The sequence below is a fragment of the Zootermopsis nevadensis genome, unplaced genomic scaffold (genome assembly GCF_977971745.1).
Source record: "Zootermopsis nevadensis isolate Lab colony 2312 unplaced genomic scaffold, Znev_1.0 Znev_ptg000007l, whole genome shotgun sequence".
NCBI lineage: Eukaryota > Metazoa > Arthropoda > Insecta > Blattodea > Termopsidae > Zootermopsis > Zootermopsis nevadensis.
The window spans coordinates 11,591,454-11,616,999 of NW_028259139.1; the positions used below are offsets into that span (position 1 = coordinate 11,591,454).

At 37.3% G+C, this 25,546-nt stretch overlaps 3 protein-coding genes across 3 annotated transcripts in view; 2 read left to right on the forward strand and 1 right to left on the reverse strand.

The window, feature by feature from the left end:
- Positions 1–2,749: 2,749 nt before the first annotated feature.
- On the reverse strand, positions 2,750–18,406 carry tll (nuclear receptor subfamily 2 group E member tailless). Its single transcript, XM_022066743.2, has 7 exons — positions 18,298–18,406; positions 8,699–8,780; positions 8,459–8,613; positions 7,126–7,403; positions 6,229–6,372; positions 5,401–5,647; positions 2,750–4,853 (listed from the first exon to the last, which is right to left on the reverse strand). Exons 1-7 carry the CDS (start codon positions 18,353–18,355, stop codon positions 4,549–4,551), a joined length of 1,269 nt encoding a protein of 422 aa, XP_021922435.2. The 5' UTR covers positions 18,356–18,406; the 3' UTR covers positions 2,750–4,548.
- Positions 18,407–23,611: 5,205 nt separating this feature from the next.
- Positions 23,612–25,546, forward strand: part of LOC110831110 (uncharacterized) — a 119,764-nt gene continuing 117,829 nt past the window's right edge. The window contains exon 1 of the mRNA XM_087344283.1: positions 23,612–23,739. The gene's annotated coding sequence lies outside the window, so the exon portion shown is untranslated. The remainder of the gene's footprint in view (positions 23,740–25,546) is intronic.
- LOC110831112 (uncharacterized) overlaps positions 23,613–25,546 on the forward strand; it is a 134,759-nt gene continuing 132,825 nt past the window's right edge. Inside the window, exon 1 of the mRNA XM_087344282.1 lies at positions 23,613–23,739. The gene's annotated coding sequence lies outside the window, so the exon portion shown is untranslated. The remainder of the gene's footprint in view (positions 23,740–25,546) is intronic.

Sequence of the window (25,546 nt, forward strand, 5' to 3'; positions counted from 1 at the left end):
CCCTGGTATGTTGATATCCTCATTAAAATTTAATTTCTCTCTACGAGCACGCAAATGTGAATTTAAAGTAACAGCTTAATTATGCTTGCCTCAAGCCTGCTTACCTTTACACCCAGTCCTTGTATGAGACACGTATAATATTTATTATGGAGCATGAAGACCTACCTACGCTCACAAACTGTACATATCTGCCGGATGTTTCGAGATTTACATAAAATAAATATGCGTCTATTTAAAATTAATTTTAAACACATCGCCCCTGAAACGAAGTACCACCCCGTGCAGGCTTATAGGGTACGTGGATGTATAGCTCTACGCCTTCTTCACCTTGGCATTACATTTAGGTGCATAGTTAGTTTCACGCTCCGTCTTCTTTACTCCTTTGAAAATATCTTCGATTTGACGCTAGTTTGTACCATTGACGGTCTGGACGTGATGTCGAAAAAGAAATTTGTAACCCATCTAGGAACTGAAATCCTTTTGTAGCTAGTAGCCCTGCTGTCTGGGTTAGGAGATCAAAATACCGGAATAAAGAGACGTTTTTAAAAACAGTGACACAAATGAACTGCTCGACGGATTTAAATGAAACTCATGTAAGTTCTGTGGAACATAATTAAGTTTTATAGGTCCTTGCTGCCTCCATCGTCAGGGCGATGTGACTCAGCGAGACTGGGGGAGATGAGAAATACATACAAAGTTTTGGTCGCAAAACCTAAAGGGGAAAGACCATTTGGTAGGCGTAACCGTTGATGGGAAAATACTATTAAAATGGATGCTAAGGAGATAGAATGGAATAACTTTGATTGGATTTATCTGGCATGGGATTTGTACTGGTGGCGAGCTCTTGTGAACACCGTAATAAACCTTGGGTTTTCATCATTGCCAGATGAGCGGCTATTGGCTTCCCAGAACAGTCTGCTCACTGGAATTACTTGTCTGGGAGACGGGTATATGAAGGGTAACCGACAGCCTTATGTTTATAACTTTGTTGACTTTTATTTGCAGGTAGAAATTTTACAACGTTCAGAGTCGCCAAAATTTTGCTATAGCCTACGTGGCACAGTCTCATTAGGCCATCCGGCCGGAAAATCTCTTCCTTCTTACCATGGCTAGAAGCTAACCAGAAAATCACAAAGTTTGGACCGTCTGTGACAATAAACAAGAACCCGATGGTATCGGACGTAATCTCAACCACTGGCACGTATCATACGGACGTAACGTCGGAAATATTTTACGTTACAAGATACCGGTCTTCCTGGAGCTGTCGATAATTTAGATGATGATAAAATTATTCTTGCTGTGACACTCATATGTCGTCATTAAAATGACCACTGTCATACTTTGTCCGCAAGCTCGGCATTGAAAATGTAATATGCTCCTTTGAAACGCTCCGTAAAAAATGTGCCTCTACATAAAATACATTGTACACAAATGTCTTCACTATAGACCGCTTCACTTTGCAGACGACATAACGATGTTATGAATATGTGGAGTTACACCTCTGCTTCCTCATGCGTCTTCATGACGGCGTGTAATTGAACACACGGAAAAATTTACTTCATTCCTTGCCGGGATTCAAATTTAGTCTTTGTTCATCATCCTGGGAGTAGTAAATGTTTCTTCAATAACTTTTTCCCCTTCAAGTGGCTTCGCTGTGATGAATTTTCTGCAGACCATCCGTGGAACAAGTATCAGTGGTTGTACCTGGACTTTGTTGCTGTTTCTGGCCACCGCGTTTTAGCGTGCCGACAAAAAGAAACTCGAAAAGCAAGGTCATTAGTTTGACAGAATTGTTCAACAAAGTCGAAAATCCTGCTTCACCAAAATCCTCCCCCTATAAAACACTAGTCTAGCAGAAAATTGCTATTGTACTGAGGGTTTTACAGCCTTCATAGGGATGTGCCTTCTTCCTCCTGTTTGTGAATAGCACCAAACTATAAAACACAGCATAGCAAGACGCCATGTCTTAGAAACTGGCACTGTTATCCCCATATGCTTACACTCTGCTGTGTCTTAATTATTGACGAAACACAGACTTCTTCTTACCACCACGCCCAGAACACCTCTGGAGCTCGTCCTCCGTCTTACATTTGTGGTTTAATTGCCCAGACTATACGGCGTCGAATGATAGGTGTTTAATGTAGAATGGATTGGAAAAGATTTGTAATGAAGTGGTCGTCGCCTAATTTCAGGTACCACCAAGCATTTACATGAAGGTACTGAGAAAAATCACGAGAAACCTGTTAGGATAGTCGGTCTCTGTTCCGAGGTTTGAACGCGGGACTTTCCGAGTGCGTAGTTGTTTTGTAGTTGTTACTGTGACTGGTTCAACCAAGTTTGCGTAGCGCGCAGATTTATTCGTTTTAAGGAGATGATGTTGGGATGGACATGTAGCACGAATTCATGAGACAAGAAGTTTATATATTATTTTAATGGAGAAACTCACTGCTTGAAATATTAAAATAAGTACGATGTAGGGATGGGAAGAAGATGCGACTGGCTGAAGATAATGTCCAATGGCGGCGTTTGTAGAATGTGATATTTTCAATTAGATTAATTTTCTTTAATAATTATATGCTCCATAAACTTATCAGCAAAGTGTCTTAGATGTGATGGAATGCTGTTTGCAGTATAGGAGAAGGAACATGAGATGGAAACTTGCAAAGCGGTTTGACAGCACGGATAATGATTGAATCATTTATACTTTTTAAATAATATACTCATATATATTTATAGTACAGACATAGCTTTCTGCTCTCTTTCAAAAGTATAATAAGGCACATTTTGGCATACTGCAAATATTTTGCCTTCAATGTACAGTGCGTTCACTGATAAAGCTGAACGCAACTGTCACTTCCTGGCTCTGGCAGGAACTGTTATAACATAGGTAAATTATATTTATTGTCTTTATGGACCAATACTTGACTTTTATCGGGTAAACCTTGTATTGCTTGGCGGTGACTCATGTAGTTATAGTCGGGGTCCGAGAAATGACAGATGCGTTAAACTTTATCAGTGAACGCACTCTAAATTCAGTTAGGATTCAATGACTGAAAACAATCTTTTAAATTTATCAACCACCTGTATTAAAAATAAATTGTTATTTTGTTCTCGTGAAATGTCTCATCAAATTCATGTATAAATCTTAGTTAGAGGTTTTTAATGTGCAGTATGATATAATTACAATATGCGTTATTTTATCTGCACACAATTTATTTTAACAATCTTTTTACTTTACCTCTACGTGTTTTAGTCAAATTGTTCCATTTTCAGGTGTGACACAATCTTAATAAAAGGCTGAATTAAACTGTTTGAAACTTATCATTATCAGACGTTGTTAAGTGATTTAAGTCACCAACAATAACTAATGTCCAAATATCTTAATAATACTAATATACAATTGTAATAAAACTTTAGAACATTAAAAGATTCAAGGCCTGTATGTTTTATGTATGTCAGACGACAATAAGAGAAGATGTGCTGTGCGTAACAAACAAAGTTGAAAGTTTCTGCAGACACCAAGAAATTTCGTGTTTTACAAAACTTACTTTTGATTAACATAAGTACATGAGATTAAGGCATTATTTATGAGTGTTGGAGCCACTTTTCTTCTGAACATTTCTAGGTTTAAATGCATTATTTTTAATTCAAGATATATGTACACAATTCACACAAAAAACAATAATGCATCTACAGGTTAAATAAAGGGCACTAAATTTTACCAATTTCCTATTAGGTTCTCAAAAATGGCCTTCTCCATGTAATTACATTATTTTAGTAATAATTAAGGCTACATATAATTATCGATCATACTGCAGAGAGCAGTACTTGTCATTATTCAATTAAGTTCTTTTTAGATTTAATATAATTTAACAAAAATTATTTCACTCACTTATGAAAGAATTGTACCCAAAATGATTTCTTCACAGCATGTCATACATTACTATTCGTGCTATAATCACAGTTGTGCTTTAAAGCTAATAATATTATTTAATATTCAATGTATAGCAATATAAAAATATAAAACATCCACATATTATTTGGTATTGTCATAGGGTTGCTCAGGATAAAGTCCGGTGGCGGGATTTTGTGAACACGGTGATGAACCTTCGTGTTAAATAAAGAAAGTGGTCTATTATTTGACAAGCCGAGTAACAATAGATTTTTCAAACAATATCCCACATCATTGAGAGAGCACTAGGGTTAACCCCATTTGTTGTAGATTACAAATTATTTTAAGATAATCGAAATTAATGTCAAATGTTGCACCAGACATTTGCGTCTTTGAATACAAAGATGATTTTTTGTTTAAATTATGAAGATGAGTTTGTGTTTTTAATACGAAATTAAGTTTATTTCACCGAGATTCGATGATGTGTTTAAAGTCTTCTGTTCACCCTGCAGTTTCCAACATGGCGATGAAAAATGTCGTTTCGAGAATGAGAATATTCCAGTGGATGTTTCTATGCATGAACTGTCCCCACCCCCATGCAGATAAATACAGTTTAAGAATCCCACAAATTTATCCCCATTTTTGGTCTGTGGCACTCAAATGTCGGTCGTCTTATACATATCACATATTATTCTTTCGATGGGAATATCGCCTATTGTTCTTCGAAAGAAGAGTTCTTCTATTGTGGCTGCCGACACTGTTCTAAGAGTTGGTAGTAACAAAAGAAGTTTGCCAAAGCGTACGGGGTCTCTGGGATGAACGGTGTCGTTGTATTTCTTCAGGGTATATTGTGTATGGTCCTGAAGTGTCGCCACTGTTGCTGGGTTAGCCAAGGTCCTGCGATCAATGCCCGTTGTACTATTTTTGTTGCTGCTAGCAGAACTGCTTCCGCTGTCAACATCTGTTAACAGGAAATTACGTGAAAATTAATGGTTTCCAAAGCATACCGTATAGTTCTGCAGCTTGTAAACTCTCACCGCGGTTACGTCTTTTCTTTTTAAAGTTTTGGACATGATTTATTTCATGTTATGCTTGTAGAAGCCCAAAGAACGAATTTATTGCATTGTGTTTATTCACAGATAAAATTTTGTTATTCTTAAATTGCTATACAAGAAAGTCATTTTTAATTTTAATCGACATGGATTTATTATACTAATTTATTGACTTACATAATGCTTATAATTTGGTTTAATCGAACAGAAAATTATTTCAAAACAACCGCAAAATTCCATAGTGTAGAAGAGTTGAACAGAAAAATGAAATCACTTTTAAATTTCCTGATGAAAAAAAAACTGGACAGTGAAATCACAGACGAAATTTATAGTAAAAATCACCGAGACAGTGAAATCATTGATACATACGCCCAAAAACTGCAAAACAGCCAGTGACATCAAAATTTCCTAACCGCAATAAATGAAACAGTAAAATAACTTGCAGTTGTAACTCACCGGTAGCCCTGAACAGCACAATGGCCCTCAGACAAGCGTACTCGTAGGGATCCACGTTGTGGTCCTTAAACTTGGTAACTGTGCTATGGAACACCTTGATCTCATGCAGGAGTGACGCCTCCTTTGCTGAATCCCTGTCAACGAGGGCTCCACGAAGGCTCATAAGTTGGCCTATGTCCAAAGGCAGCAGATACTGAGCGGCCCCGAGTACGAAAAGTTCTCTCCAACTCTGTTCCAACATCAGCAACTGCACCCAGAAACAGTTAAATCTTACACATGACGTTGAAATTATATGTTTTATGTGTCAGTATGTTTGTTCGCTTATAGCTCGGCGACGGATATACCGATTTGCACAAAACTTTGGCATGTTTATTCTTTGAGACAAGGAAGAGAACGTAGGAGGTCAAAACTCTGGAAAAATGGGTCCTTAGTTCGGTTTCCGGTGAAGGCAGTTTCTGTAGCTCAGAAACTGAGCACGATAGAAAGATGGCACCTGGACCAAAGTTATTTGCTTCAAAGAGGAGATTACAGGAACAAAGGTCACAAATCCGAAAACTGCCCTGGGTTCGAGTCTAGGTGTTGGGCTTAAGGACGTAAACTTTTATATTATATCCAACGTGACGTATCGAATTATCAGGTCTGCTATAAGCTCTAGGACAGTAAATATTGATAGGAAATGCAAATATTTGTCTAATTTACCCCCAGTAACACCTTAGGAATTTTGCCAGTTGTGCTAACTAACGAAACAATGGCGAACATTTTTGAAGAAAAAAAAATCTGGAAATATGAACTTTGTTGCCGGCGATTTCTGGATGCGCGGAGGCTCACCTGGTCCTGGAAGTCGAGAGCAGTAAATGCTGGGACATTCTTTGTCCATTTCACGTTCATGAACAGAAGTCGGGCTGCAGACTCGCACAGGGTCTCCGTGGTATGTGACGGGAAGGGCGATGTTAGAATCGGACCCAGGGGGAACTGAAAGTCGAAACAACCAAACTAAAGGAATCCGTGCAACACCCTTTGTACAATATTATTTCACAAATATGTATTAGTCGACTATTAGGTACACGAAGATTCTGGAAGAGTATTAAAATTCTTGATAATTCTTATGTCAATCAAATATTGTGTTTGCTGGTTCGAATCCCATTTGGATTATGGATATCTGTCCATGTTTCTCTGTAGTATCACCTTCATCTTAAGAGTAGAAGTAGTACTGAAGATGGTTGACTAAGCTTAAACGTGTCATTGAATGAAACAATACAAAAGTGTTGTGATAAGTGTAAATAGTTACGAGGAACACTCTTTGTTAAGGACAGATGTTATTTCTTTGTTACGGAATAAAATCCGTAGTAACAGGATACAGTGTCTCAAAATGTACTGTCCGTGTTTTGTGTCATGCAAGTGAACCTTACAGTAGCTGGGACTAAGCCGTGCGTTTCGCCCACTTCACTAGCTTGAGAGAAGAATCAAAACAAACGCATGTACAATGTAAACCAAAAACATTACCGACATAGGAACTGAGACACCAAACCACAAAGTACTTCCGCTGGGAAATAATTTCTAGTATAGACAGCGTATGCTTCCGTATGTGTTGTCCCTCTAGCCCTTCTGATCATCCGCTAACGGACGCCTAACACACAGATTCGTCCAGACTACTGCGCTCATGGTTTTCATTACACAGCGTTTCCAGTACCCTATGCACCTGATATATCATTGTTAAATGCTAACCTTAGGCACAGCAACCGCAACGGGGCTGCAGAAGAAGGGGTTCGCGTGATACAGAGGATGAGGCAGTTCTGGGTGCGGTGCCTTGGGCAGAGCCAGGTCCAAGACTGCGGAGTGTGAAGGCGGCGGCTGGGGCGGCGGAGACTGTAGCAGCCTGGACACAGACGCAACCCCCAACACCCCCGACAGGTCACCGTGAGGCGGTGAATTCGGTTCTTTGAAGTAAAGGGCCATCTGACGTCGTAGCGTCGAATTCCGTGGTCCTCGTTCGTGTTGAACAGCTGAAGCAGAAAGAGGAATTCTTTGTAAGTAGTGGACTCTTCTCGTTTTAAACATTAATCTGGTCTTGAAAGGTTGAACAATTATCAAGTGCTTTTCTATTCGCTGCTCTGTGTTCAAAACCAGTTTAGGACCTGCTCAGTTTATGGTATTTTGAGTTTTTGCAGAGTAACACCGAGCACACATTGATTAGGGAAGATATTTATGTGTTAAGAATTACAAACATAACGATTAAACGAAATTTTGAGGTTATGTCACAACTTTCAATATGGAAATATGAAGTAGTGAAATTATGAGCAAACTAAACAAAACTGTAAAGTTGTACCTGTGTTCAGTTAAGCACCGTGAAGACGTTTAGGGAAGTTTTCTACATGTTCTTAACCTCGGAACAGGATGAAGTGAATAAATGGATTGCTCTTAGAACCAAGAGACTAAGACCTAGGTTACACATTTGATAGGCTGGGTGAGCCCCAGAACCACTTTGGAAACAACAGCAAATCCCTGGTTTACTGGGAATCGAACTCAGTTCGTCCATCCCGTAGCCTAGTCACTGCACTTACTGATCTATCTCGGCTCATCGTAACAAGTTCAAAAATTGTATTCTTACGGGAATACACACAATTTCCTCGTGCGTTATTTGCAACTTTCATTTATCTCGCTCTATAGTTTCAAATTTTACCAATAGTTGCTCAATTTTATCAGTCAAATCACAATAAAATATTATTATTAAATGTTAAAATATTAAAATATTACAATTAACATTTAAAATATATTAAAATGATGCTCTCTATCGAATACCAATAGATAACAGCACCTCAGTATCTACCTCATGACTTTCCTCATCCGTCATTCTGTTATTACAGAATAGCACAGACTTCTAATCAAATTTCATCCAAATCCGTCTCATGTTTTTTGAGTTGAATCGGCTGTACAGACATGACAGACCATAATATTTTCTCGCTGTGCTGTACGTCGTACAAAGAACACGTAATAAATTGTGTATTAATTTATAAATCCTCGAAGCCTATGTACACAGTGGCAAGCAGGCGTCGCTTACCATCCTTGTTCATGCCTGTCTGGACGCATTTGCGCAGTCGGCAGGCTCTGCATTGGTTGCGATGGGTCTTATCAACCACACAGCTACCCTCCGCCTTGGCTTTACACACGTACTGCCTCTGCCTTCTGATGGATCTCTTGAAGAACCCGGCACAGCTGCAAATCGAAACAATGCCTCTTGACGCACGAGTTTAAAAACTAAAGTGAAACAAAAGAAGAACTGTGAGCGGCTGGTACATACCCGTCGCACGCAAATATGCCGTAATGTTTGCCGGACGAATGGTCTTGGCATACTTTGCATGGGATGTCGTACAGGATGCGACCTGGATCAGAAAAGAAATATTTGTAAGTTTGTGATGTTATTTTGAACTTACTGCAGTCTTGTCGGACACCCGGGATATTTTTTTGAACGGACTGAAACGCATCATTGGAGGAAATAAATTTATATGAGCCAAGTATTTAGAATGTAATTACGAATTATGCATTCGTAACAGTATTCTCGTCTTTACAGACAAAAGCAACTTAATTCTTGTACTTGCCTTAAGATCATCTTTCTATATTATTTTTTTTCACAATTTTTCTTTTAACATGCAATTGTGTATATGATGTAGGGATTAACTTTGCAATTAAGAAATAAATGGGGCGATTTTTATAATATAAATTTCGAATTAAAAGTTTCGAGTGAAACAGAAGATTGTTTTAAACTGTTACGAACCAATCTGTCGAAAATTGTGTATTGAGTCTACGAGCCATTTAAAGAGACTTTATTCAGTAGATTTTTAAACTACTACTACTATTATTATATTTCTTGCATTCAGTTTTCCTCTTCCGGTGTTTTGTGCCCTCGTCTGAGGGCTGCATTAAAGGGCTGGTATATCTGAATGTGCTTTTCCTGCGCAGAAGGTGGGGAGGTTATTGGGGAGTATCAAGCCCCCGGAAGTGACAGGTTGCTGGATATTATCTGCTTCCTATGTGATGAAGTGTCACATGCACGGTGATACAGGAAGGATCACCAAATGTTACCGCAAAAGATGAGGCTGTAATTTGTTATATTTATGATCCATCACCTGTCTGATTTCTGATTTCAGTGATGGAATTATATTAATACTGATTATGACAATTAAAATATAAACTTTTTATATTAAATTAAATTGATCTATTAAACATGCTAACAGACGAAAAGACATACATCATCTCACTGTGTATTTGTTTTATGCGTTTTGTGAAAATAAGACGCGTTAAGAATGCCGATTTTACATTCAAATGCAGCAGGCCATAAAATAGGCTTCACGATCCTACGTGTCGTCGCGTATAACGAAAACTTGTAAATCGGTAAATATAACCAATCGCCATTTTGATATTAAACTGACGAAAGAGTTTTATTTGATGCTTAACTTATTGTCCGGATCATATTTCCTGAAAAGCCCGGAGAAGATTAATTGGAGGTATTAAATAGACTTTGAATTGCATGATTTGAGGTTTTTACAGCGGTGAGTATGAAGATTTCTGTCTTCTGGGTTGTTGAACCGTGATGACGGAGGCAGTATGACCTCTGAAACGTTGGTAAACAACTACCAGTCTACACAGCGCAACAACCCAGAAGACAGAAATATTCAGACTTTGAATTCTTGCCGCGGACAGGATATTGATGCTTTTGGTAATAATTAAGTAAAACCGCGGATAGCGAAAACATGTGTTAGGATAATACCCTGTATTCTCCAATCGGGATAAATAATAGTTACATAAATTTTAAAATCGCCTAGGGTGGACGTTATTCTACTGACGTCGGTCTGGAAACAATGAGATACAAGGTGTGCCCGCTGACACTGGGGGTCCCATGTACCACACAATGCCCAACATTCTCATGGTGACACAACATATGGATGTTGCCAGATGACGCCTTTAGATTCAGCTCCTTTCGTGATGCACAAGTAGATTCCCACGCGATTCCCCATACAGCACCACACATCTGTCGGAATTTAGATACGTGCCATATGCAGGAATAAACAAGGGTTACTAAAAAACATGTATTTGGAGGGTCATCATCACTTCCAGAACCACTTGCGTTTACAATAAATCCCGCTCCGTAAATGTAATTTCTAATCATGACGATCCACTATAATCCTTATTTTACATAAATTAATTTTATTATCATCCGGTAATTCATTAAAGCTGGTTTGCAGGTTGCATGCAAACTCTGTAGTGATCTTCATAATTCTTTTACCCCCACAGGCTACTATGTTGCAATGAAGTTTGAAAGCAATATGTTCTGAAAAAATCGGTTATAGCGCTAATGATGGAGAATGTTAGCGCCTTTGAAACGTCGGTCAATTCCTACCAGACAACACGTCGTAACAGATGATAGTCACCGTGAGAACATAATGTCCCGCCAACTTGCTGCTGGCGAAGGAACGGTGAGTACTGTATGAATTTTTCGAAACCTGTTCATCTCTCTATTAAATATTTATTTACGACATAAAATATGCCTATATTGTTCTTGTTATTATGCGCACTTTTTATCTAAAACATTTTTCGGTATGATCAATACTTAAATTCCACCGTATCTCTACAGTTTTATTGGTATGTTACTTTTGTATCATATTAAAAAGCTGGCTTTTGGATTGTTTCCGTTCTGAACTTCTACCAATGCGACAGTTAACCCTCTTAAGCCTGAAAACAGAGACAGTTGGGCAGAATATTAGGAGAAAAGAAGAAATTATGGGGAAGAAGTGAGAGACAATTTATTTGGGGGGGGGAGATCATCTTACTGTCGCATTGTTAGAAGTTTTCCAGGCAATGCCCGCTCGTCCTGAAAACGATAGAATCATAATGAATACGTTAGGGTGGTAAGTACTGAGAGGTAACAGAGACTGCAGAATTTTGATTTTTCATTAATAAATGTTGAAACGATAATTTTGAAAATTTGATAATTTAGTGTTATGTTATCGATGTATAGGTTTACGTGCTTTGAATAAGATAGCTGAGAACATGGAAGCGTCGATTAGCCCTTTGAAATCGGAGACCGTCTAAATAATATTTAAGAATTCAGTCCGTACCGCGAAGAAAACACCACACTTCACCATTACAAAGATCAACTGGTTAATGCTGTTTAAGGAAATATTAGCTATTTATTCCGACAATCATATAACAAACTCATAAATACAAAATACAGATTTACTGTTTACTAATCCAGATGTTTCTTATGATTACCAGTGAAATGAAAAAAATAATCAGCTGATTAATTAATTAGAATTTGAGGCTCTCATAGTGGTGAGTTCTAAGATGGCTGGTTTGTAGCGGTAGAACCCAGAAGACAGAATCATAGCTGGTTAACAAATTAAGTGCTTAACGAGCCGGTTAGTTTCTTAGGTGCCTAGTTATAGTATAGCTCAGAGGACATCTTTCCCCTGTGTGAAAACCTTTTGTTGACCTAGAAATCTTTTGAGCCGCCGACACGGTTTACGGTCAAAATACGAAGTTTAATTATTGGCTTTCTACACCCGAGACTGTTGACGGGTAGACAACACAACATAACGCCAGCTACTGCGGACAGAAGCTGTAAAGTAATCCAGACATCGACTTCCTCAGACTGGCAGCGGTAAACTTTTCAGTGCGAAATGGAAAGGTCGCCTTCATTCTCCCTTGCCCACGAACAAGGTACTTAAGAATCGCAGTAGGTACAATAATGGTACGAGGTCACTTTACCCCAGTGGTCTAAACTCCCTCAGTGCTGGGTTTGAACCCAGAATCAATGAATCAGCTGACACTAACTTAACCAATTTAAGCCGAAGCTCGTCTAAATAGTATTTTAGAATTCAATCCATACCTCAAAGAAAACATCAACTGGTTTTAAAGGAAATACTCGCTGTACGTAACTAAACCCATTTATACAAAATTCATATTTATTAATTGCTAAATTAGATCAGGCAGTACATGTAGAATTTACTGGGTTTTACACGATTAATCTGGAGAACACGAAATGCTTTCTTAACAGAAGGAATCAGTCAGTAAAGAAATATGATGATGGAGATTTATTTTTGGTAGGGACAGATTTTTTGTCAAATGGTTGCAGCGATCATCTGATATAATAAGCTTAGAGCACCGAATTTAATAACTATAAACCACGACAGGTAGTTCATCCACAGCTCTCGTCATATTTTAAAACCCCACAAATAACAGTAACTGATAGGCCTAATTGTATGGGCAGTTACTCAGCTTTGGCCCCTCAACACTTCACGCCTGGTTGGTTACGTAACTGCCTGATTCTGCCACCCGGTGTGCACTCTTGTCACGGGACGTGCTTCCGGTGTCTCCACTTCTATGGAAACATTTCCGTTTCTGCACGTGGATCCCGGTTCGATGCGGTAATTGCATTATCTGCCGAATATGGTGGCTTGCTTGGAGCTCAGACAGTTGTCCACGTCTTTCTGTGTTTTCGTGCTGTTCTGTTATGATTCTTACCACTCGCACTAAAGGGACCTTAGCAGTACCGCTTTCAGACCTTCAGCATGAATTGTGTCGGGTTACGGCAAAATTCCTTTGTACAAATAAATAGTGAAGGCATCTCTTAGTGTTCATTTCTGCTACATTTGCATCCCAACGCCTTCAGATTATATTTAGTACTTCTTAGCTGCGCACTCTAAGTTACTAGGGGAATATGATTTTGATGAAGTCCAAATTTGACTTCTGTAACGTGAACATGACCAATGAGCTATGAAACATTGCAAAGAACATTTTCACTCTTTGTCTATTTAATACATGAAAGATAATTTGTAAGCTGTCTAGTCCTTTTCATGTGCATGTCGTTTTAATATATCTTTATGATACATAGTGCATGAGTTCTCAGCAGTTGGCCTTTTTATTATGCTAACCTCTTAGGAGGTGGCTCAAGGAGGTATATGAATCATACGTGGGTTGTAACATGCGTGCTTTATTGCGATAGTCTTGAGATAATGTCTAAACACGAAGAGCCTTATAGAGGTTGTGTTAAGTGTTTAAGGTGAGACAACTTATATGCGTCATATATATACGTCTTTATAAATGGCTACCAAACGGTGTCCGGGATCAGAAAATAATTTCGTGTTAACTAATTACTGTTGGTAACCGGTACATGGGAACCATTTGGGCCAGCAAATGAAAGAAATGTGTGGAGTATAGAAGTACCAAGAGCTAAGATGTATGTATCAAGATCTGGGCTTAATAACAACAGTGTTAAAGTCAAGATTATGATGGCTGTTCAACGTATATAGAAAATGGCACTGGAAGGAAACCTCGGACGAAGGAGGATAGATGTCGAATAGTTTGTAAATAACATTCATAACAAGCATTATATTAAAGTTTCTAGAAGATATTTTTAAAACGTTCATATATCGATTTTAATGTGCCCGAATATAATGTATAGTAACTTGTTCGTGACGTATATGCTTTACATAATGGCCGCCGACATAGGAAACAAATTTCGGCTAAAATTATAATTCATTGTTTTTCTTCCATATGTGACTCCATGGAGCACAGTCCTCCTAGAGAAAAATAAAATTTACTCAGCTGTCAAGAAATTCCCCGACATTCATGAAACCTTCTTTACAAAATTCTGATTCTGTACCCAGTCCTAAGCCAACTGAATCCACTCTATATCCATTTCAACTCATGTATTATTCTGTTATTTAAGCGTGTATTCGAAATGGTCTGTTTCATTAATTTCAACTACACGGATACACCTTTTTCTCCATGGAAATTGTACTGCTAAGCCACGCCGACGTACACAATTTATGATCTGTTTAGAGTTACGTCTTGTACGAAGTTAAAAGAGTTTTATGTAGTGAAAACTTGCACTTACACAACTACTTGACACAACAATCAACGTTTAAATGTTCAAAATTTTACTGAAAAGTGGTGACACCGGAGGGATTATATCTTGCGAATGCATACTGCATTCCTCAGTGTATGACGGCTGCCAAAGAATGATGTGGCTTCATGAAGAACGCGAAAACCAAGAGCTCCGGGACTGAACTAAAATGAAATTAACTCTACCGCAATAATTTTTCCTAGTTATGCAAACCCGCTAACGACGTATGCTGTAATCATTTATAACATTACATCATCTGTCCTGTTAGAGTACTCGAATGTTCGATAAACAGCTTCTTAGAAACATTTTCAACAGCAAGATTCTCTACCAGGTATGCCACAAGAAATCTTGTTTTTAACTTTCTTTGCCTTTCTCTCTTGTGTATTGTATGAAGATCCAACATTCTGGTTACAGCTTAAGACTGTTGCTTCTAAATTCGGGCTCGGAAGGCAGATTTTTAAGTCAGAAGGGTCCTGAGGACAAAAGGGACACATTTACTGTCTGTATCAGTGTTTTTAAAACGCCGTACCGTTATGTTCGTCTAAGAGTGGCCAACCATTTTGAATTTAAAAGTTTACACATTTGACAGTAACTTACCTTAGGTTTTCGCGGCTGGAGTTCAATGTGCCACTTCACTACAGATTTGTTGGAAGTTAAAGTGGGTGGTACATATAGTAACTAATGTGCTTGAAATGTTCACTATTATTTTATCTAAAATGTGCGCAGTTTTAGACCACTCACATTACAGAAGCCGTTAACTCTGCTCGCGTCTGAGACAGGGTTGTCCGCGTTATATATATATATATATAATCTCATCAGTTGATATAGGTTTATAAAATGCACGAACTGGTAGAAATTGGCCGACGCCTAGATGAAACGTCGCTCAGTTTCTACCAAACTATACATTTAAAAAGACAGTCGTCCTCATACTTATTAACGTGAGAATCAGAAATCTCATACAGTAGGTATATTTTGTTAACAAAAATAGGTCCCTCATCATCTATTTTTCTTTATAATATTATTTTGTAAGATAATATTATTTTGTAAGATAAAAAGTGTTGAATTATACGTCGTAAGTGGCAATGTATTGGGACATTCAATCTTCAAATCTTCCTTTAAACGGGAGCATCATTATACATAGTCTATGAATATTTTCCCATTTGGAAACTGACGTTTAATTACATTACATTTTATACCGAAACAAAACATTAAAACATCGTGCAAGTCTTTTCTTTATATTTTCACTTAAATCGTATTTCAGATATTATGAATTACGAAATTGACAGTTTAAAACATTTATCAATACTTTTCTAAAAAACAAAACAAAAACATAATCACTCATCACACATGATATACGGTCAGAGAACAGATGGTGTCAGCTAAACAATAGAAGCAGATGATACTCAACAGATTGGCATAGATCTTCCCATCACCGCATTCTCACGCATTACCATAGTGCACCGCGTGCTGCATATGGCGTCGAAATTCTTTATTGTAACATCCTAAAAATTAACGTGAGAAAATCCGCAACGTATGATACATTATAAAAATAAACAAAGGTGTAAAGATGAACAGACATGCATTATCCACACAAAAAGGCCCTGCTCTCACAATATAATACGCTAGTCATATTTAACAGAAATTCTTATGAATTCGGAACATCAACGTCGAAAGTAGAAGCGATTTTCGATTGATTCTGAGACAGTAGAACGTACGCAGAATAGAAAACTCTCGTGATAAAAAGAACATTTTGTGCTGAATGATCTTAAGTAGTTGACACGTTGTGGGCGAACAAAGAAAGAATCGAAAATAGCTCATTGCTTCGACGTCCAAATCAAGGAATTAAAATATTTTTATAAAAGACGTGTTTTTGTCTCAAAACACACGATGACGAATATTAAGATGTCCGTCTTGTGGGATGTTGTGCTGTGTAATTCGGCTGTCCTTAATCACTCAACAAATATGAATGGAATTTGTTTTAAAGGGTCTGAACTTCTGTTAAAGTCAGCAGCGATATACCCCCTACATTACACAAAGTTTAAATATAATTTATTAATTTTCCTTAAAGATGGTTCACTGTACATAAAATGGTACATATGACGTAAAAGTCTTATTAATGTTTTAAACTTTAATTGAAACATTTTATTTCTCACGTTTAATGAAGCAGAAGTTAAAAATATTTGACTGCATTTGCTACTTTGAGTGACCTACGCGAACTTTATAACTTAAAATGCTCGTCAGTGAAATAAGTTATGGATATGCCAGATGAATACAAGTTATAAATTAATCTTGTTACAAATAAGTTAATTATTCCAGAATTGTTATTTTAACATTTGATTTTTAAGTGGAATTGGCAGATTCCATTATGGAAAAACTACAAATCATTATTTTATAATACTTCAGTCACAAAATATAAGCGCAGCGACACGGGTCATATAGTTGTTAGTAATATTTACTTATTTATTGTTTATTTAACGACGTTGTCAGTGGTTCAGACTAAAATGCGTCGAATGGTCAATTGATAATGAATTGGCGAGGATATGGAATAAAGTCGCCTCCTGATTGAGGTAATGTCCCGTCATTTGACTGCAGAGGAACCTTATAAAGATAACTCAGTCACGTAGTCTTACATATATTTGAAGCAGGGATCTCCCGCATACGAAACCCTAATAATAACAGCTCGGAAGCTCTTTGGAAATAGTAACATTGAATGGGTTAATGTTATAAACTATTATTGATGACGGGCGAATCAACTTTGGTATGAAGCTATATAAACTACGCGAATCAGCAACTCATTTTAATTTTATGGTCCTCAAATTAATATTTCTTTTAAATTTTATACATAGGTGATGTTTTGTCTAAGACGCGACAGATCTCAGACAGTAGCTGACACTACGGCCAGTGCCGTATTCTGATTATTTGAACAATGAAAAAGAAGTTTCAAGTAGTTTAATTTGGTCTGGGAGTAGTCTTTTATATTTTATCCCTGTCTTAAATCATATTGTTATTCGTGAAGCTGTTTGTTCCTTCATGTGTGTCTAATTTAAGTATTTCTGAGAGGAAAATTAAAAGCGTTGTTCTATTAAAAACATATCGAACTGATGGCTAGTGCACTTTCGGTTTGTACAGCGATCTTTATAAAGCCGGCAAGATGGCGGCTCTGAAAGCTATTACTTTTATATAAAACACGGGAAAGTCCTGTTTTTAATGTTGTCTGAGCGTCATTTGCTTTGTATAGGTATCATTAGTCGATAATAATTTTCTGTTAAAATTGTTTTAATCAGCAAACATTTTATTATGATTAGGTTAGTTTACAAGATAATTTACTGGTTATACTCAGCACAGTGGAGGGGTTACTGATTCAGTGCCATATCCTTTCAAATAACGCGAAAGTATGATTTCTTTCCCGATTAAATTAGTTTTATAAAATAATTCGCAAAGAAGATTTTTTTAGAATAAATTATTTATAATTGAATGCAACGGTCATCTGACATGATGATATTAAAATATTATTATTGATAATAATTTAATAGGTACCTACATGTTTTCTTTGACATGTGTTCACGAATAATGAAGAAATGCACATATAATTTAACGACCAACTTTTAGGACAATTTTCATTCAAATTAATTGAAGGCTAAGCCATAATTTAAACTTGCGTATAGGACAAGTCTAGTGGGGAATAGTATTACAATATAATTTTATTTTTATAATAGACCTTATGTTTTATTATTGTTGTTTACTAGTTACTTGTAAGGGGTGGTCATCAGAAATGTTTTATAAATAATATAAAAGAACGTTAGAAAGTTCCAAATTTAAGAGATTATTGATCGATAATTATTATGAAAGATTTATTATTTTGAAACATTTGTATCAAAGTATACTTTAAATGCAAGTGCGATTACAGTCATCAACCCAAGATTATACCACTACAGATTTTTGCTGTGCAGAGGTTACTCACAACTTTGTTCGTCACCAGATGTTTCAAAACTTACTCGATGTTCCAGAAGCGACTTTTGATAACCGAGGATCGATATGGTGTTGTTGCTGCATCTTGTACAAGTTACACTCGGACGAGCCACAGTTTCCTGGTCTCCTCACACACAAAACTCTCAGTTACGGACTTTTGGTAGCTTTCGGCAGACTTTCAGGCTTTGCTAACGGCAGCCACCTTTAGTCAGGGGTACATCCCCTCCTAATTCCTATAGAACGAACCTATGCCATGATTTAGAGTTCTGCCATTGGTTGTTTTATACCCCAAAGGGACCGCCCTAACGCTGAAGTCCCGTGTCTTCTACCCTCTGGTGCAGTCAATGACGACGGATCTGTGACCCTAAGCCACCCCTCTTTTGCTGGGAATCAAACCACTTGTTTCTCCCCTGAGGATGCCTGTTGTGGCAGACGGGCTGTATTCTTCTCCGCAGAGAGGGGTCTATCCATTCGTTTTGAATCTTCCATCCTCCTTTTCAAGTATCATATCATCACATTTCTTTTAGTGACTGTTTTACTCATCTGTCACTGAGATCATTTCTCGATTGTTTTTAAGTAAGGTTCGTTTTCACTGTTAAAATTGTCTGATTCAAAACCGACAGTACTGAATCTGTAAGAATTAGATCGAAGTATCAAGATTCTGTAAGCGAAAGTCAGTGACTTGTGCTGCGCTATTGACAGATGACAGCTTTGAACGTAACAGATGTTGTCTCTCGTCACATTTCTGTAACTCTGACAGTCAAAATGAAAATTTTCTTCTAACTTGTTCACCACACATGTTTTCTTTACAACATTTTCTACACAATCAGGTGTTATTTACCGTCGTATTTTCAAATCTAAGATAATAATTAAAATGCCACTGTGTTTACTGTCAAACCGTATGCTGTAATTGTCTGGCTTTGGAGTGAGTCTCAGTTATATTATGACCAGTTTCTCTAGTGGATGTCCTAAAGCCGTTGTACACCTCAGGTGGGTTTACAGACTTTTTTTTATTGAGATTTACAATATTTGAAAAGGCAGCGTACATAGGCAGGCTACAATTGCCGATTAATTTCGACGAAACTCCCCACTTCTGATAAAAATGAAGTACAGTGTGTCCGTAAAATAATGGTGGGGTAACAAACAAGTCATAGTTTTGGAACAAAGCACGATATTTATTTTTATTTATTTAGTGTTCTGTCTGACGACAGGTCCATATGAACAGGATCCTTCCATCCTTCTCTCTTCTCGGACTGGGACCTGTTCATATACGTTCTTGGCAGATGATGCAGAAGTGGTTTGCCATTGCCTTCTTCTGTGTGTGAATGGAGTAATTGTTGAGATGTCACGGAGAAACCTGGGAAGCCCCCGGAGAAAAAATCCGTGTTGCCTAGACCACGGCCTTGCCCGACACAAGTTATAAATTCGGGCACCGCCGGGAATCGAACCTGAGACCCCAGGATTACAAGGCCAGCGTTCTAACCGCTAGACCACCGTGGTTATGAAAAGCACGATAGACACATGAAATTCACACTCCTCGTCCGACCCATCGCTGAGGAAATGTTTAGTTTAGGTAATCCCGCACGAATGTGGCAAAATTTGGAGGAGCTCCATCTAATGAAATTCTCCGGTATTTGGGGCATAACATATCCAGGAAGTTCTTTCCCGTCACAGTTTGTTCAGCAAAAAAGAAGGGGTCAATAACTCTCTCTCGTCCAATTACGCACCACACATTAACTTTTGGACTATCACGTTGATGTTCCATAATGACATATGGAGGTTCATTACCCCATATTAAAACATTATGCCGATGGACTCGTCTCGAAACATGAAACGTAGCCTCATCACTGAACATAAACTTGTCTAAAAACTCCCCATCATGATCTAACCTATCAAGAATGTCTGTAGCAAATTCGAATGGTTTAATTTTGTCCTGTGGATAAATTTTACGTAACACCTGAATTTTATAACCAGTAAAGCGTAGTCGTTTCGTTAAAATGTTGTGAACGCCTAACTCTACAGAACACTTCAGCACTGATTTCTTCGGGCTACGCAGATAACTTGCTCTCACAGTTTCAATGGTATCGTCAGACACTGATGGTCGTCCTGGACGTGACTGCGTCAGTAGGCTGTCCGTTTCTCTGAGTTGTCTGTCCCAACGGAAAATGTTATTTTCGTGTGGTGGTTCTTCATTAAACACACGACGGTATTCACGCCTAACAAGTGTAACTGACTCAAACTTAGCAAGCCACAAAACATATTTAACCTTCCTCTGCACCATAATCATGGCGACTAACAAGAACCTATTTACGTATCGAAAAATTGGGGAATTTCTCTTTATTTTGACGTTTGTTTCATGTCTTATTCGTGCTTTGCTCCAAACCTATGACTGTTTGTTACTCCACCATTATTTTACGGACACACTGTACGTATGAAGGTCTAAAGATGGCTCTTATTGTTCATTGACTAATCAGTCAGTCAATAAATATTTTAACGACGGATTCTTTTTCAGGTCCATTTTTGTTAATTATTTTATTATTTATTTCTCTTTTATTTTCTGACCGTTCTTTATTCTTTCTTTATTGATTAATTTATTTTTTTATTTATCTACTCAGTTAATTAAGATTACAATAGAAATACTACCGCCAGACCCCCACCATATGTTTCACCAAAGCCTATTTTGAATTTCTTACTTCCAAATTTGCCACCGTCAGAAATTTATTGAAATTTTTCCGCATCGCACAAACCGTGCACTCGTACGATCAAGTGTAAAAAAATTTGACTACGATATTGCGAATATAAAATAGATAGGTCGAATACAATCTTTCGATATTATCTGAGAACTTGAAAGCGTCGTTAAATAAACCAAAAAAATACATAGATAAATATCGATTTCATGACGTAGAAATACATTATAACTGTGTTGTTTTTATACAATTAAACTCTCTGTATTATCGGACCTTGAAATTATGGGAAGACAAACGGAATTTAATACGGGCGCACTCTTCATTCGTCTTCTTTGTTCAGACGAGACTATTGAACAGTTTGTATATCAGCCTGCAAGGATAATGCGGGCGGATGAAGGTTAGAAGACACGTCAAAAAGGGACGGTGAGGAATACAAAAGGAAATCAGCGTACCTTGATAAAATTTGCCTCTTTCCCATCATCACACTGCGTTTACGACTAATTGCCTTTCTGTATAGAGGAATTGCGCATAGCGTTCTTATTTCTTTGTGAGTGGACCCATCTTTTTGTGCTTACTGAACAGAGCCACCTGGACTACCATTTATACTCGCATTAGATTGCTCTACTGAACTCCAATGCCTACATTTATGCGCTGTTAGGGTGGCAGGACTGTTGACTTGTTTTCTGACTCGCGGTCGTTTGGAATATTCCCATGTTGCCGTCGTGGAAGTACAAGTAAAAGGCCACAGATTTTAAAACATCGAAATTTTCATTGTAAAAATAATAAATTATAATCATAAATAATTATGATTCATTTGTTTTTAAGTAGTAGTGTAGAGCAAGGTCTTTCTTAAGATATTATCTTACGACAACCCAATATTTTTATTATTTTTTATAGGTCTTAAATTTTCTTCAGTATGTTCACAAAACCGCCAGCTTCTTTAAATAAATCAGAAACCAAATCTTCCGAAGATCTGAACCTGCGACCTCCCGAATACGAAGCAGGAATAATAAATAAAAAATCAACAGCCACGTTCGGTAGCACAAATGATGAAAGAAAATAATATTTTGTTAGCTTCAGACTTTACTCTGTGACTTGCTATTCAGAACGCAGGCCCGGTTCTTGGGGAAGACTTCTCATGATAGGACAGCAAATTACCTACCGAAATCTGATCTACGTTCTTGAACAGTGCACAGGGGTGGGGTAGTACGTTCAAGCGTCATCCAATGAAAGGAGTTTCTTCCTCCCAAACCGCCCTCTCTGTCCTTCCATCTGTAGCTCCCCAGTTCCCGTCAAAAGGGCAACGAAACGATTGTAGGAGTCATTTGATCCACAGCGACTCCACCTTCTTTTACTCAGGGTTTGTAAGAATTGCGCAAAAAGGGCACAGACGCCCATGGGAACAGGAACACGTGCATCCTGTTAACCTGTTTTCATGCTTCTCTCTTCATAGCCGGAAGGTACACGCTGCCAACTCCAGTAACAAAATTTCAGTGTTCTTGGATAATCTCATGGCGTCAGTTGGTCATCTAGGGGTGAGGGAGTGTAGTTTGGAAAAATCAATTATTCCATGTTGCGAAGCTATTTTTTAGACCTTTAAAACAAAATGGTAATTATATGTACCATCTGCTTTAACATTCAGTAACTCTGAAATTTGTATTTATGAGTTTCGTATGATTCTTGTAACAAACAGCCATCATCTCCTCAAACAGCATTAATCAGGCACATCACGCCCTATTTATTTAAGCAAAGGGCCTGTCCTGTAGAGACTAACGACTTTATAATTCCCAATTATTATTCCCTATTTCTGCTGATTACACCATTCCAAAACTGAGCTCATTGTATCTGTCATTGCCAATCGCATAACATTCTAGGCTATATTTTTTACGATGGTGTTTTATTACGCCCTCTCCGAAATATCGTATGGGATGACCACCCTATGTCATCGAGAGATATGATATTAATCACGAAACATGATGAAGACAGTTGATAAACATAAAGTAGGGCATGTGCCTAATGACTTGAGAATATGAAAATTATGAAACGCGCTAAATAGTGGGAGATACATGTGCACTGTGATGGCGAGTCATGGATCCCGCTGCAATATAGGTCCATAGTTCTTGTCAGATTGTGTAGCCTTCACTCATGACGAAGAAATGCAAATTATGGAACAGGCTAAAAATTCGTAGGTGAGCCTACACGTATGCTATGATGATTAGTCACGTGTGCTGTAATGGAAAGTCACCTCCCACTACAAAACATGCGTAAAACTTAATTATAATTTGAAAATAATGAAACACACTAAAAAAAACAAGTTATATGTCCAAAGTGTTATTACCGTATATTACTGTAATGACCGAATATATGCAACTTATGAAACACGCTGAGAGAGCCAACATGTCTGGCGAGTTGTCTCTGGTGAGGGTGGGAAATTTTATTTCAGTGATTGATTCGATGACCTTCTCTCAACGTTTTCAAGTTACCATGCATTGCATACGTCACATCGGACGGTTCAAGATGTCTCCCTGGTGGTTGTTGTTATGTGCGTCTTCTTCCAGTGTTTTCTATTAGTGATAGAAATTGCAGCCACATCGAGCTGAGTGTTAGATATTGTGTTAGTGTATAGTGTGTTAATACACGTGTAATTGATTTGTTGTAATTCGATACACAGTTTCGGAGGTCGTATAAGTTACAACTGTGGGTGAAAATGGTGCGGCACGAAACTTCTAGACCGTTGGATGAGTAATGCTAGGTGTACACTAGTTGGCCTGTTTGTCATACGTAAGTACATTTCAAGGCAGTTCATTTCCGTAATTTTACATTCTGATAAAACGTGTCACATGAAATATGTTGAATTAATAGAAACCAAATTACTTTTTAAGATTAAGCCATATATCTTATAACAATTATTAGGTTCCCACGCAAGTGGATTAAATGAAGACATTCATGTATGACCGTATTCTCTCCGCCCTGGATTCCTTGGTTCGTTGCAGACTAGACGTTTCGCTTTTGTAATTAACATTATCAAAAACAACTTAAATATTTCAACTTAGAATTTTATTAGTATTTTTTGTTATCAAAGCGTAACAGGTAAAGAGACTTGTTGCGTGTGTTTTTTATTTATAATATTTTTACACAAAATGTAAACCCAAGCTCGTACTCTGTCGCGTTAGGTACACCTATATGAACCACCATACCACAAAATAAAATGTTTATAGCTGCCATTCAGAAATAATATTGTCTTATTGAAGAGAACTATTTAATTAATTATAATAAAATTCCAAATCATTATTTCCATAGTCACAAATTTTATTTTGGAGATATTGAAATCTTTAAACCTGATGAATTATGAGGTTGTTAATATTTTTTAACCAGAGAGGTTCATTTCCCTTACTAACCATAGATTTAGTTTAGATGCTCAGATAACCATTCCACACGAAAGCAATTTTTAAAAAAGATAAAGAACAAACAAACCAAAAAATTTAAATACAAAGCAGACATTTTATTTTATATACAGAAAATTAAATTGTGTCAATTTATTAACATGTTACAGTTATTTTATTTAATAAATTATTTCTACTTCTTATGCCCTTACGCGTTCTAAGACCAATTACAAAAGTGATCCAGAATTGTAAAATTTTCAGGCAAACGATAGTTGAAGGCATATTTTTAAATGCCTGTAGTCCTGTTGTTATTATATAACACAAATTATTTCAGTTCTCAGTTTAAAATACGTTCAGTCTTATGATTATATATTTTTGAAGCATCTCGAAACCCATTCCTAGCATAGGATTGTTTATGTTGATCCGTTTGACTTTGAAAGCGAAGGATTTCTACACAAACCTAGTGAATGTTTATTATTTATTTATTTATTATTGACTGCAAATGGGTTTATACCCGGTGGCAGTGTCCTACAATAACATACAAAACAATGAGACAGAACAGAACAATGAGATACATCAACACAATGAGACAGAACAAAACAATAAACAAAAGGACACAACAAAAACAATAAGACACAATAAACAATGAGATACATCAACACAAAGACAGAACAAAACAATAAACAAAAGGACACAACAAAAACAATATGACACCCAAACAATGGGATACATCAACACAATGAGACACAACAAAACAATAAACAAAGGACACAACAAAAACAATAAGACACAATAAACAATGAGATACATCAACACAGAGACAGAACAAAACAATAAACAAAAGGACACAACAAAAACAATATGACACACAAACAATGGGATATATCAACACAATGAGACACAACAAAACAATAAACAAAGGACACAACAAAAACCATAAGACACAACATACAATGAGATACATCAACACAGAGACAGAACAAAACAATAAAAAAGGACACAACAAAAACAACACATCCCACTCAAAATCAACCAACTCATAAATTACAAAACCATCCAACCTCAAGTACTTAACTTAAAAAAAAGAACTTAATACCACCTAGACATAAGACAATAACTGTAATGTATTACAAACGTCATGAACTGATGCACTCACACAACAATACAATGAGACACAACAATACAACATACCACACTCAAAATAA